Below are 13,755 nucleotides of genomic sequence, written 5' to 3'. Positions count from 1 at the left end.
AACAAAAATGATTGACTACAAAGTTAAAGTCCTCATTCGTTTCCATTTTTAAAGATAAATTTGGACAAAGAGAAAACAAATTTATAAGTATTCTAATTAAGTAAAAAAAAGCCTCATCACACATTAAATTATTCTTAATCTTCAAAATAAGCAACATCCATCATTTAAAACTACATTCTTTCCTGAAAACAGGTTAAAACTCCTGCATGAAAGGTACTGCCTCCAGTAGGGGTCCTCAGGTAAGACCCCCTCAGCCCACCTGTAAGTCCCTTTGGATAAACCCTAACCCTGTAAGTCCCTTTGGATAAACCCTAACCCAGTAAGTCCCTTTGGATAAACCCTAACCCTGTAAGTCCCTTTGGATAAACCCTAACCCTGTAAGTCCCTTTGGATAAACCCTAACCCTGTAAGTCCCTTTGGATAAACCCTAACCCAGTAAGTCCCTTTGGATAAACCCTAACCCTGTAAGTCCCTTTGGATAAACCCTAACCCTGTAAGTCCCTTTGGATAAACCCTAACCCTGTAAGTCCCTTTGGATAAACCCTAACCCTGTAAGTCCCTTTGGGTAAACCCTAACCCTGTAAGTCCCTTTGGGTAAACCCTAACCCTGTAAGTCCCTTTGGGTAAACCCTAACCCTGTAAGTCCCTTTGGGTAAACCCTAACCCTGTAAGTCCCTTTGGGTAAACCCTAACCCTGTAAGTCCCTTTGGGTAAACCCTAACCCTGTAAGTCCCTTTGGATAAACCCTAACCCTGTAAGTCCCTTTGGATAAAAGCGGCTGCCAGATGCAGAAACATCAGTTCTGTTCATATTTCAGCCCAAAGTCTCCTGAAATACAAATGAAGTCACTAAAACTCTGGTTATTGTCAGATTTCCCATTTAATCCAAGTATGAGTGTAATTGTACTTCTAAAAGCTTATATGTGAAATAAAACCTGTAGAAAACAGCATGTATGTTGGAAGTAACTCTGCAGCTGCTTTGTTTTCAGCAGAGCGGCAGCTTTAAGGTCCAGAACGTTGAGCAGCTGCATCCATTCGATCATTTCGCTGCTTGAATTGGCCTCGATTCAGTTGGGGACAGATTAAATGTGGTCAGTCCATCAAAGCAGTCGCCCTGCAGTGTTTCACACTGACGTGCACACTCACTTTTTACATGTCAGCCGTCCCCAGGAGTATGAAAGGCAAAGACCACCTCCAAACATGGACGACACCACTCTATGAACTCAAGTCAGGGTTACTCATCAGTCCTGGACCCGAGATTAGTTTCAGCTCTTTTGAATCTCTGATTCTCAGTTTTTCCCAAAGTGGAAATAACAGAAACCTCTTTGTTGTTGTTGTGTATCGTCCACCTGGCCCTTATTCTGAGTTTCTGTCTGAGTTTTTATCCCAGTTAGTGCTGAGTACAGATAAAGTCATTAACACTGATGTATCATCAAGTAGAGCAGCTTTAGAAGTATCTTTAGAACCTGATTTGTATTCAGACAGCTTCTGTCCAGTTGATCTCTCTGAGCTAACAACAGCAATAGTCTCTTCTAAACCATCAACTTGTATTTTAGACCCAATCCCAACCAGACTGTTCAAGGAGGTTTTCCCCTTAATCAATACTTCCATATTGGATCTGATCAATCGGTCTTTGTTGACAGGATACGTGAAACATCAACTCCAGAAAGGTTTGGACATTGTGTAAAATAAGATGATCCCACACTGCTTCAACGGAAGTGGATCACAGCCTGCAATTGGTTCATTTTGCTGTCTGTCAAACATATCTGTGCTCCTATTGGCTGGCTCCCTGAGGCGGAAACAACACAGCCTGCAATTGGTTCATTTTGCTGTCTGTCAAACATATCTGTGCTCCTATTGGCTGGCTCCCTGAGGAGGTGAGGCGGAAACGACAGCCGGAGCAGTTTACGGCAGGCCGTGCGGCGGGTCTTCGTGCATCGACGCAGCAGGTAACTTGAAAACAATCACAATCAATAGAAGTTCAAATCTACTAATTAATGATTAATTAACTAGTTAATTGGTGGTTTTCTTTCCGGGTTAACGACTGCTGGACTGTCCCGGTGAGTTCGGGTTCCGGTTCGGACCACAGGTCTGGTTCTGCAGTGAGTCAGAATCCGGTCTGAGTTTTATCGATTAGTGCTGCTGATCAGTGCTGCCAAACGGAGCACATTCTGTGCGGAAAAAGCTTTTAATGATCGATCAGTTTCTGTCAGCTGATTTTATTGATTTATTTCTTTGAATAGTTTCATCTGCTGTCTCAGTTCAGAGGAGAAAGGAAAGAATGGTGCAGATTTAACAGCTCTGTGAAGTTTAAGGCTCCTGAAGTCCAGTAACAGTATGACTGAACACTTAAAGTTCAGGTTTGGTTTCCTGGAGGAGCACGTGTGGGACACGTGACGCATTCTGGGTTATCAGCACCTGACGCTGAACACCTGCTTTCAACATCTGGCGACAGGCTTTAATGATGTTCTGCTTTTCATAAAAAGCACCCAGGGAGTAAATAAGTGGGTCAGAACTTTCTCATATGAACCGCTTTTGGCTTCGTTTCCACTTTAGCGCCGAGGTAATAGTTTAATTTTGAACGTATTTCTTATTCGTGTTATCAGCTGCTCCTCCGTCATCCTGCTGCCGGGAAGCTCCAGGTGATATAAGCTCATGTTGGGATTTTTATATATATATATATATATATATGCAGGAAGTCTGCTGTGACTCTGACTGTGGAAGCTTCAGGAAAGAAAATGGCTTCAGAGGACGGTCACCTGATGGTCCCTGAACTCACCACTCAGCCTCTGGCTTTATCAGACTTTCTTTTTCTCCGTCGGTGACAGATTGTGGCGATGGACGCCTGCAGGGAGCCGCCAGAGGACCAGGGGGAGGAGTCCACCCTCGTGGTGGGCCTCGGCCTGTGTGGCTCCGCCCCCCTGCTGTGGAGGACGCAGGACCTGAAGGAGGTGAGGTCCCGCGGTCTGGTGGGAGCGCTGCTGGGTTCGCTGCCCCGAACGCCGCGGCAGAACGCCCGTCTGGGCCGACCGCTGTTGCTGCTGCCCGAGGAGGAGGAGCTGCTGAGGGCGCAGCGTGCCGCTGCCACGCTACCGGCTGCTAACCAGGTTAGTTAACCAGCTCTACTCTGGGTTAAACCAGCTCTAAAGTAGTTAGTGCTTTTGAACATATTGGTAACCTGGTCAGGGATTAACAGGTCAGCTGACCACCTGCTCAGGTGGACCGTCTGCAGGATGGGGGGGCGGAGCTTCGTCGGCACTTTGAAGCGGAGCAGGGGAGGAGCTTCCAGGAGCAAAGCGTCCTCGCTCTGGAGGACAGGAAGGCGGCGTTGCTTCGAGCCATGACATCATCACACACGGGTGAGTGTTCTCGTGACGTTTTCTGCAGTCTGCGCCTGAACTCAGCCTCACTCCTGGTTCTGGTTCTGGTTCTGGTTCTGGTCCTGGTTCTGGTTCTGGTCAACGCAGAGCCCGACCCTGGGGAAGCAGACGAGGCCATGCGGTGCCGCCTGCTGGCCTTGGATCAGAACTTCACCTTCCCTCGGTCAGCGATGGCGGTCCAGCTGAGCACGTCGAGGGCGGGGCTTAGCTACTGTCCTGAGGCCTTCCTGCGGGCCGAGCGGCCAATCAGAGCGCAGGACGAGCCCCACCGCGACGCCAGGTACCAGGTGTTCAGAGACCTGCGGGGGCGGGGCTTCTTCCTGACCTCAGCGGGGAAGTTCGGAGGAGACTTCCTGGTTTATCCAGGTGAGATCTGCGCCTGAACCTCGGTCTCAGATTGGTTCACATGTGTCACATGACTCCTTCCTACCGCCTTCTGGCAGGAAAATGAAGACGGAAGCAGATCTAAAATAATGTTAACTTTTTAACATCCGACCGGGTTTAAGGATGAACTTTCCATTCAGAGGGTTTTCTGTATCTCTTTCAGCTTTCGGCTTCTTGTTTCCTGACCTACGGAGCGGGCCGAGGGTCAAACAAGCTGCCAAAGAAAAGGACTTTTAGTTTCATTAATTAATTTTCTTTTTCACATCTAAACAGGATGTTTCAGCTTCTGTCCCGTGCTGTTTGTCCTCTCTGGGCCGCCGTGCACACGCTGTCATGCACACGCCGCCGTGCACACGCCGCCGTGCACACGCCGCCGTGCACACGCTGATCCTGTCTCCGTGTCCTTCCTCAGGCGACCCTTTGCGTTTCCACGCCCACTTCATCGCCGTCTGCCTGGCGCTGGACGAGTCCGTCTGCCCGCTGGATTTCCTCGCTGTGGCCCGTCTCGGGTCCAACGTGAAGAAGACGGTTCTGCTGTGCTCGCCGGCAGCTGGCGGCGGGATCTGCTACACCTCGTTACAGTGGAGCGGCATGGCGTGACCACGGAGCTGCCTTCAGACCAGCGGATTCAGATTATTGATAAGAAAAGTATCAGGATGATAATGAATATTAATATTGTTTTATAATGTTTTGCTTTTTGTGGAAATAAAGATATTAAATCCACTGAATGATTAGATGATCAATAACTCGGTAGAGAGTAACTCTGCTGGGTGGTATCTGGTGAGGGTGGAAGCTGAAAAATCAGACTGAGAAGTTGTTTGGAATCGTTAATCAGTTCGTCCAACCAGCAGGTTAACGGGTCATCAGACAGAACCACCCAATAATAACAAATAACCAAGAAAAGGAACCAGTTAACCAGCTCCTAACCAGGTGAGTTACCCAGCTGCTAACCAGGTGGGTTAACCAGCTCCTAACCAGGTCAGTTAACCAGCTGCTAACCAGGTCAGTTAACCAGCTCCTAACCAGGTCAGTTACCCAGCTCCTAACCAGGTCAGTTAACCAGCTGCTAACCAGGTCAGTTAACCAGCTCCTAACCAGGTCAGTTACCCAGCTCCTAACCAGGTCAGGAGCTGGTTAAGCCTGATTCTTCTGTCCAAACTCCGATGAAAGGTTCCGTGTCGCTGCATCATCTGGATCCTCCTACTTCACCTCCAGTTTGGACCAAATTCCTCCTGAAAGCAGAGCTTTCAGTCCAGAGACTCGTGTCTGAGAACAGAAGGCCTTCCTTCTTCTTCTTCTTTTCCACACATAAAAAACAGTAAAACACCTGAAGGGTGATTCTTCCTCCTGAAGCAAAAATGTTTCTTTTTGTTTTCAGCAGAAAATGTTGAAGCTTTTAGGGACAGTTTCTGAACCCTGGTGTCAGAGAGTGATCTGAGCCCCAAACCTTTATTAAACCTGTTTTTACCAAAAAGAAGCGTTTAGTTCAGAGTAAAAACGGTTCATTCAACAACAATGAACTCCAACAGAGGACAGAAATGAAAGAAGTTACCATTCTTCTGAGGACTCAGTGAGGAACTCCAGCTGTTCACGTCTTTAAGCTGATTGAATCGAGAGGCTTTGAGCTTTAATTACCGTTACAACTAAAGACACAATATAGCTCCAGTCCTTACCTTACATTTACTCTATCAAGGTTTCAAACTTCCTCTATAAGAGCTTTTGATTAATTCATTAAATGTGAAATGTTTCCGTTGCCATCATGATTCAAAGCAACGCAGGACATTTGCTGATCTGCTGTTGGAACAAAGTTAAACAGAAGACGTCACATGTCACTGCTTTCTGAAATGATTAAGACTAAAACTTTGTTTGAAGAAGAAAACGTGCAGAATAATCAGGTGCAGCTTCTGAAGGAGTCGGCACCATGAAACCAGAGAAGACCTGATGTCTTCCTGCTTCTGGACAGTTGTGCTGGATCTTAAACTGCTTTCTTGAGTCCAGGCCCTGAATTCCTGCGGCTGGTTGATGCCTCTCAGGCTCGTCAGTACATGAGGTCAGCTGCCCCGCCACTAAGGTCCACTTCTTTGTTCTCTTGGAATGGAAACTGGATTCCCGCCACACGGATCAGCACAGCATTTAAGCCATGGAGGAAAAAGACGAGGAAGTAGAGCCAGAAGGATCGGTCGTAGCGTTCCGTGTATGTCTGGAAGATGAAATTCTCCTCGTTAAAGTTGGCGATCCGCTCAGACAGATGATGGATCTTCACCTCCGAAGCAAACAGAATCATCACCAGACAGCTGCTCAAACCTGCAGATTAAACACAAATCAACATTTCAGGTTGGGAATGTTTCCACAGACAAGACACATCTAACACCTCTCGGACCAACTGGAACACATGGATGGACTCTGCCAGCCGACACCAGAAGCTGCTCTTCCTCCAAAGCTGATTTTAGGAAAAGCATGAATGAACGTCTGCATGTTTCCAGGGGTTAGGGTTTAGGGATAGTTAGGGTTAGGGGTTAGGGTTAGGGTAGGGTTAGGGTTAGGGTTTAGGGATAGGGGTTAGGGTTAGGGATAGGGGTTAGGGATAGTTCTGTGATAGTTCAAACATTCCTGGTGAACAGCACAGAACAGCCTGGACACCTCAGAGAACTAATGTCCTCAGGAGAAAGGGCCAAGGTCAGTGTTTCAATCCCCGATTTCACCAGTCTATATTACGAAGAGTCCTTGGGCAAGGCACTGACCCCATGTTGCCTTCACTGAACGTGCGTGATAGAGAAAAAGCTCCGCTGTTACATAACACTGTTAACACCAAGTAGAAAAGCTTGATATAAATGGAGTCCATTTACAACTTAGGAAAGAAGCCATTTTAAATTGGAAAAAAACTAAAATTTCTTTAGTTGCATCTATGAAAAACAGCAAAGAAAACACAGTTTGACAGACAGAAAATAGGATTTCTGCAGCAACAAGGTGATTCCCAAAGAGCTATTAGCTGAAAACTTGGCATATCTCAGCATGGTGTGCAGTGTGTCCTTAAAACATTTGAGGAAACTGGACAAGTGGAGGACAAAAGAAGAAGTGTCAGGCCTAAAAAACTATCTCCAGCAGATGAACAGGATCTGAAAGTGATGTCCTTAAGAAAGAGGAAAAAATCCAGCTGTGACCTGACAGGACCTGAGAGATGCATCTGGACCTTCAGCTGATCCATCTACTGTTGGCCCAAGCCTCATCAGAAATGGTCTCCATGGAAGGGTGGCTGTCAAGAAGCCGTTCTTAAGGAAGGGAAACAGGGAGAAAAGGCTGAGCTGTGCCAAATGACACAAGAAGTGGACTGAAAATCAGTGGCAACAGGTCTTATGGAGGGATGAATCCTCCCCAGAGCCCGGACCTCAACATTATTGAAGCAGTGTGGGATCATCTGACAGAGAACGGAACAAAAGGCAGCCCACATCCAAAGAAGAGCTTTGGGATGTCCTTCAAGAAGCCTGGAGAACTATTCCTGAAGACTCCTTAAAGAAATGACAGAAAGCTCGTCTCAGAGGGTTCAGGCTGTGTTGGAGAATAAAGGAGCTCAGACCAGAGATTCACTTTAAAGCTGCTGAGAACTGATAAAAACTCTGGTTCTGCCTCAGATTCTGTTATCAGACTGTCAGTTGTCTTCATGTTCCAGTTGGTTCCGGTCTGAAGGACTAAAGATAAGTGCTGTCATCCATCCAACCATCCATAATCCATCCAACCATCCCTCAACCATTCAGTATTTTCTTCCTCACAGCAGATGGAGGTCCACAGGTAAAGTCCCATGGGGCCTTGCAGCGTCTCGTAGGGTCTACCGAAGGCATTGAAGAAGAAGAAGCCGGTAGTGATGGATGAGAAGAGAACCACAACACCACAGAAGAAGATGATGGTGACATGGAGGCCAGCAGGAATGACGCTCAGCAGGTCTGGAAAGACTGGGAGACAGAAGAGAAGATCAACTGAAGGTGAGGTTCAGTGTATTGCAGAGAATCCAGATCTGATCCCAGAACAGTGTAGTATTGGTAATATTTGTACTGTGTATAATTTCTACTTTAGTATTTCTGTTCTGTAGTTCTTTTTCATTGTAGTATTTGTACTCAGTAGAGTTTCTAAACCATAGTTTTTGCACACTGTGGACTTTGTACTCTTTATAGTGTACTCTATAGTGTATTTGCATGCTAATATTTCTATGTTGTACTTTACTGTATTTATGGGTTAAGGTTTATGTACTGCAGTCATTTTACTCTGTTGTCATTTTCTCTGTGTATTTGCACATTAAAGTTATTTTACATTAAAGTATTTGTACTCTGTAGCATGTGTACACTGAAGTACTCCTACTGAAAGTCTGGCGTTTCTCTGTGGAGGGTATTTCCACTGTGATAATTACTGCTGCCCTCTGCTGGTTGGTTGTGGTAATAAAGTTTACCTGTTGCCCTGCAGGGACTCTGGGGCTGATCCAGAATACCTGTGGCCCCTTACTTTTGGTTACTTCTGTCCTGGGGTTAATCAAAACAGTTACCTGTTGTCTTTTCCTAAGTTCTACGAGTTGGAAAACGTGATTGAGACAGAACATTGAGACAGAAATGCAGAAGAAGAATCCGACCACAATGACACTCGGCTGTGGGCCCGAAACGACACGTTCGACAAATATTCTACAAATAGTGCTTCAGACACTATATACTCATCCTCCTGTCCTCATACTTATGAACCTCGGGTAGGAGGAGCCAGGACCGTTACCTCCTGTCCTCGTACTTATGAACCTCAGGTAGGAGGAGCCAGGACTGTTACCTCCTGTCCTCATACTTATGAACCTCGGGTAGGAGGAGCCAGGACCGTTACCTCCTGTCCTCGTACTTATGAACCTCAGGTAGGAGGAGCCAGGACCGTTACCTCCGGTCCTCGTACTTATGAACCTCGGGTAGGAGGAGCCAGGACCGTTACCTCCTGTCCTCGTACTTATGAACCTCGGGTAGGAGGAGCCAGGACCGTTACCTCCTGTCCTCGTACTTATGAACCTCGGGTAGGAGGAGCCAGGACCGTTACCTCCGGTCCTCGTACTTATGACCCTCGGGTAGGAGGAGCCAGGACCGTTACCTCCGGTCCTCGTACTTATGAACCTCAGGTAGGAGGAGCCAGGACCGTTACCTCCGGTCCTCGTACTTATGAACCTCGGGTAGGAGGAACCAGGACCGTTACCTCCTGTCCTCATACTTATGAACCTCAGGTAGGAGGAGCCAGGACCGTTACCTCCTGTCCTCGTACTTATGAACCTCGGGTAGGAGGAGCCAGGACCGTTACCTCCGGTCCTCGTACTTATGACCCTCGGGTAGGAGGAGCCAGGACCGTTACCTCCGGTCCTCGTACTTATGACCCTCGGGTAGGAGGAGCCAGGACCGTTACCTCCGGTCCTCGTACTTATGAACCTCGGGTAGGAGGAGCCAGGACCGTTACCTCCGGTCCTCGTACTTATGAACCTCAGGTAGGAGGAGCCAGGACCGTTACCTCCTGTCCTCGTACTTATGAACCTCGGGTAGGAGGAGCCAGGACCGTTACCTCCTGTCCTCGTACTTATGGACCTCAGGTAGGAGGAGCCAGGACCGTTACCTCCTGTCCTCGTACTTATGGACCTCAGGTAGGAGGAGCCAGGACCGTTACCTCCTGTCCTCGTACTTATGAACCTCGGGTAGGAGGAGCCAGGACCGTTACCTCCTGTCTTCGTACTTATGAACCTCGGGTAGGAGGAGCCAGGACCGTTACCTCCTGTCCTCGTACTTATGACCCTCGGGTAGGAGGAGCCAGGACCGTTACCTCCTGTCCTCGTACTTATGAACCTCGGGTAGGAGGAGCCAGGACCGGTACTTATGAACCTCAGGTAGGAGGAGCCAGGACCGTTACCTCCGGTCCTCGTACTTATGACCCTCGGGTAGGAGGAGCCAGGACCGTTACCTCCTGTCTTCGTACTTATGACCCTCGGGTAGGAGGAGCCAGGACCGTTACCTCCTGTCTTCGTACTTATGAACCTCAGGTAGGAGGAACCAGGACCGTTACCTCCGGTCCTCGTACTTATGAACCTCAGGTAGGAGGAAACAGGACCGTTACCTCCTGTCCTCGTACTTATGAACCTCGGGTAGGAGGAGCCAGGACCGGTACTTATGAACCTCGGGTAGGAGGAGCCAGGACCGTTACCTCCTGTCCTCGTACTTATGAACCTCAGGTAGGAGGAGCCAGGACTGTTACCTCCTGTCCTCGTACTTATGAACCTCAGGTAGGAGGAGCCAGGACCGTTACCTCCTGTCCTCGTACTTATGAACCTCAGGTAGGAGGAGCCAGGACCGTTACCTCCTGTCCTCGTACTTATGAACCTCAGGTAGGAGGAGCCAGGACCGTTACCTCCTGTCCTCGTACTTATGAACCTCGGGTAGGAGGAGCCAGGACCGTTACCTCCTGTCCTCGTACTTATGAACCTCAGGTAGGAGGAGCCAGGACCATTACCTCCTGTCCTCGTACTTATGAACCTCGGGTAGGAGGAGCCAGGACCGTTACCTCCTGTCCTCGTACTTATGAACCTCAGGTAGGAGGAGCCAGGACCGTTACCTCCGGTCCTCGTACTTATGAACCTCGGGTAGGAGGAGCCAGGACCGTTACCTCCTGTCCTCGTACTTATGAACCTCGGGTAGGAGGAGCCAGGACCGTTACCTCCGGTCCTCGTACTTATGAACCTCAGGTAGGAGGAGCCAGGACCGTTACCTCCGGTCCTCGTACTTATGACCCTCGGGTAGGAGGAGCCAGGACCGTTACCTCCTGTCCTCGTACTTATGAACCTCAGGTAGGAGGAGCCAGGACCGTTACCTCCTGTCCTCGTACTTATGAACCTCGGGTAGGAGGAGCCAGGACCGTTACCTCCGGTCCTCGTACTTATGAACCTCGGGTAGGAGGAGCCAGGACCGTTACCTCCGGTCCTCGTACTTATGAACCTCAGGTAGGAGGAGCCAGGACCGTTACCTCCTGTCCTCGTACTTATGAACCTCAGGTAGGAGGAGCCAGGACCGTTACCTCCTGTCCTCGTACTTATGAACCTCGGGTAGGAGGAGCCAGGACCGTTACCTCCGGTCCTCGTACTTATGACCCTCGGGTAGGAGGAGCCAGGACCGTTACCTCCGGTCCTCGTACTTATGAACCTCAGGTAGGAGGAGCCAGGACCGTTACCTCCTGTCCTCGTACTTATGAACCTCAGGTAGGAGGAGCCAGGACCGGTACTTATGAACCTCAGGTAGGAGGAGCCAGGACCGTTACCTCCGGTCCTCGTACTTATGAACCTCAGGTAGGAGGAGCCAGGACCATGTAAAGTATCTTCATAAAACCCATAGTCTTGAACACAGCATTCATCAGCCTGTGGTAAACTGCTTTAATGTGAGTCCTGCTTGGATCCCTGAAGCTCACACAGAGTTTAATCAGCTCACAGGAAGCTGGACTCACTCAGTCTGTAGTTTTGTATCTTTTATGATTTCTGCATAATCAGAGTTTAAGTTTTAAAATTGTTGGTGTTCATGTTAGAAAGCAGTGATGTCACATAATATTAAAAAACCTTTGTTTTAAATTACTTTCATTCTCACAGTTTCTCCTCTAAATTTACAGTTTATACATCAAAATGCAGACAATTTTGTCCTCTTTAATCTTTTAACCTGCCATGAAAAACTAAAATAAAAATATCCAGAACAGGATTCTGCTGCTCACAGAATTAGTTTCACAGTATCAGATGTTTTCAATCGGTACCTCCAGTCTCTGTAACCCTGAACTGGACTGAGTCCATCCGTGATCAGAACATTAAGGAGCATTAAGGCAGAGGTTCTGTAGAACTCTGTATAATGGGGTTAAATCAGAAACCTGCAGAGGTACAGATGCTTCCTCACTGTTACCTGCTCAGGTGTTTGTGCTGACCCAGAAGAAGAGGTTCTGTTCAGTATCTTAATATAAATACCAACTGAAAACTTTCTGTCTGCAGAACCAGTACACCTGCACGGACCCCCCCTCATACTCACAGGAGAACCGGAACGATCTGCCCCCCAGGCCGCACTGCTTCACCCTGTTACCGTGGAAGAGACCATAGCTCAGCTCTCCCAGGAACTTGTCCAGTTCGGGTCCGGTCGCGTTCACGAGTTCTGCTCCTGTGCGGCACAGCGCGACCCCGCGGAGCCAGAAGGGCAGGCCGGCGGCCACCGCGGCCGTCAGGGCGCAGGAAAGGCTGAGGAAGCCGGACACGGAGAACAGCAGCTGCTTCTGTCGGCTCGGCATGATGGCGGCGGGTCAGGCGGGGGGAGCCGGGGGAGCCGGGGGAGGAGGACGCAGCACCGGACCCATCACCCGGAACACCTCCAGCACGGATGATCCAACTGAACCTCCGCAAAACCGGATCAGGAGATCAGATGACACCTCCCCGCGTCACTATGGCAACAAGGGTTCCAATTACTGACGGGGGAGGGGGAGGTGTGTGTTTGGGGGGGGGGGGGGGGGGGGGGGGGGGGGGGGTAACTGTCACAGATGGGTTATTGTGTTCATCAGCCACACACAGACACGGCTGTGACGCAACCTGAACTGAACTTTCTGCACGAGGACTCCCTGCGTCCTCAGACCGCCTTATTGACCGGACCAGAACCAGTCCGAACATGGACCCCGCGGTGGTCTGAAGTACAGTGTGAGAAAGTTGCAGCTGTGTTAATGAATCTGATCAGTTACTGATCTGGTTATTGTGCAGTAACCAGGCACTAGTTATAGTGCAGTAACCAGGCACCGGTTATAGTGCAGTAACCAGGCACTAGTTATAGTGCAGTAACCAGGCACCGGTTATTGTGCAGTAACCAGGCACTAGTTATTGTGCAGTAACCAGGCACCGGTTATTGTGCAGTAACCAGGCACTAGTTATTGTGCAGTAACCAGGCACCGGTTATTGTGCAGTAACCAGGCACTAGTTATAGTGCAGTAACCAGGCACTAGTTATTGTGCAGTAACCAGGCACCGGTTATTGTGCAGTAACCAGGCACCGGTTATTGTGCAGTAACCAGGCACTAGTTATTGTGCACTAACCAGGCACCGGTTATTGTGCAGTAACCAGGCACCGGTTATTGTGCAGTAACCAGGCACTAGTTATTGTGCAGTAACCAGGCACCGGTTATTGTGCAGTAACCAGGCACTAGTTATAGTGCAGTAACCAGGCACCGGTTATTGTGCAGTAACCAGGCACTAGTTATTGAGCAGTAACCAGGCACTAGTTATTGTGCAGTAACCAGGCACTAGTTATAGTGCAGTAACCAGGCACCGGTTATTGTGCAGTAACCAGGCACTAGTTATTGTGCAGTAACCAGGCACTAGTTATAGTGCAGTAACCAGGCACCGGTTATTTTGCAGTAACCAGGCACTAGTTATAGTGCAGTAACCAGGCACTAGTTATTGTGCAGTAACCAGGCACCGGTTATTGTGCAGTAACCAGGCACCGGTTATTGTGCAGTAACCAGGCACTAGTTACAGTGCAGTAACCAGGCACCGGTTATTGTGCAGTAACCAGGCACTAGTTATTGAGCAGTAACCAGGCACTAGTTACAGTGCAGTAACCAGGCACCGGTTATTGTGCAGTAACCAGGCACCAGTTACAGTGCAGTAACCAGGCACTAGTTATTGTGCAGTAACCAGGCACTAGTTATTGTGCAGTAACCAGGCACTAGTTATAGTGCAGTAACCAGGCACCGGTTATTGTGCAGTAACCAGGCACCGGTTATTGTGCAGTAACCAGGCACTAGTTATTGTGCAGTAACCAGGCACTAGTTATAGTGCAGTAACCAGGCACTAGTTATTGAGCAGTAACCAGGCACTAGTTATTGAGCAGTAACCAGGCACTAGTTATAGTGCAGTAACCAGGCACCGGTTATTGTGCAGTAACCAGGCACCGGTTATTGTGCAGTAACCAGGCACTAGTTACAGTGCAGTAA

The 13,755-nt window shown here is 48.8% G+C and overlaps 2 protein-coding genes across 2 annotated transcripts; one reads left to right on the top strand and one right to left on the bottom strand.

The window, feature by feature from the left end:
• Nucleotides 1-1,874: 1,874 nt before the first annotated feature.
• tsen34 (TSEN34 tRNA splicing endonuclease subunit) lies at nucleotides 1,875-4,449 on the top strand. The gene is made up of 5 exons (XM_072391827.1): nucleotides 1,875-1,948; nucleotides 2,828-3,106; nucleotides 3,217-3,358; nucleotides 3,467-3,745; nucleotides 4,176-4,449. The coding sequence occupies exons 2-5, from the start codon at nucleotides 2,837-2,839 to the stop codon at nucleotides 4,361-4,363; spliced, it is 879 nt and encodes a 292-aa protein (XP_072247928.1). The 5' UTR covers nucleotides 1,875-1,948; nucleotides 2,828-2,836; the 3' UTR covers nucleotides 4,364-4,449.
• Nucleotides 4,450-5,227: 778 nt separating this feature from the next.
• On the bottom strand, nucleotides 5,228-12,135 carry clrn1 (clarin 1). Its single transcript, XM_072391828.1, has 3 exons — nucleotides 11,815-12,135; nucleotides 7,531-7,710; nucleotides 5,228-6,067 (listed from the first exon to the last, which is right to left on the bottom strand). Exons 1-3 carry the CDS (start codon nucleotides 12,065-12,067, stop codon nucleotides 5,802-5,804), a joined length of 699 nt encoding a protein of 232 aa, XP_072247929.1. The 5' UTR covers nucleotides 12,068-12,135; the 3' UTR covers nucleotides 5,228-5,801.
• Between the last annotated feature and the right edge of the window lie 1,620 nt (nucleotides 12,136-13,755).

Source organism: Leuresthes tenuis, unplaced genomic scaffold, assembly GCF_036924035.1.
Source record: "Leuresthes tenuis unplaced genomic scaffold, fLeuTen1.0.hap1 SCAF_9, whole genome shotgun sequence".
In the NCBI taxonomy this organism is placed as follows: domain Eukaryota; kingdom Metazoa; phylum Chordata; class Actinopteri; order Atheriniformes; family Atherinopsidae; genus Leuresthes; species Leuresthes tenuis.
Note: the sequence above shows the minus strand (reverse complement) of the source record. Positions and strands in the feature narration are given on the sequence as shown.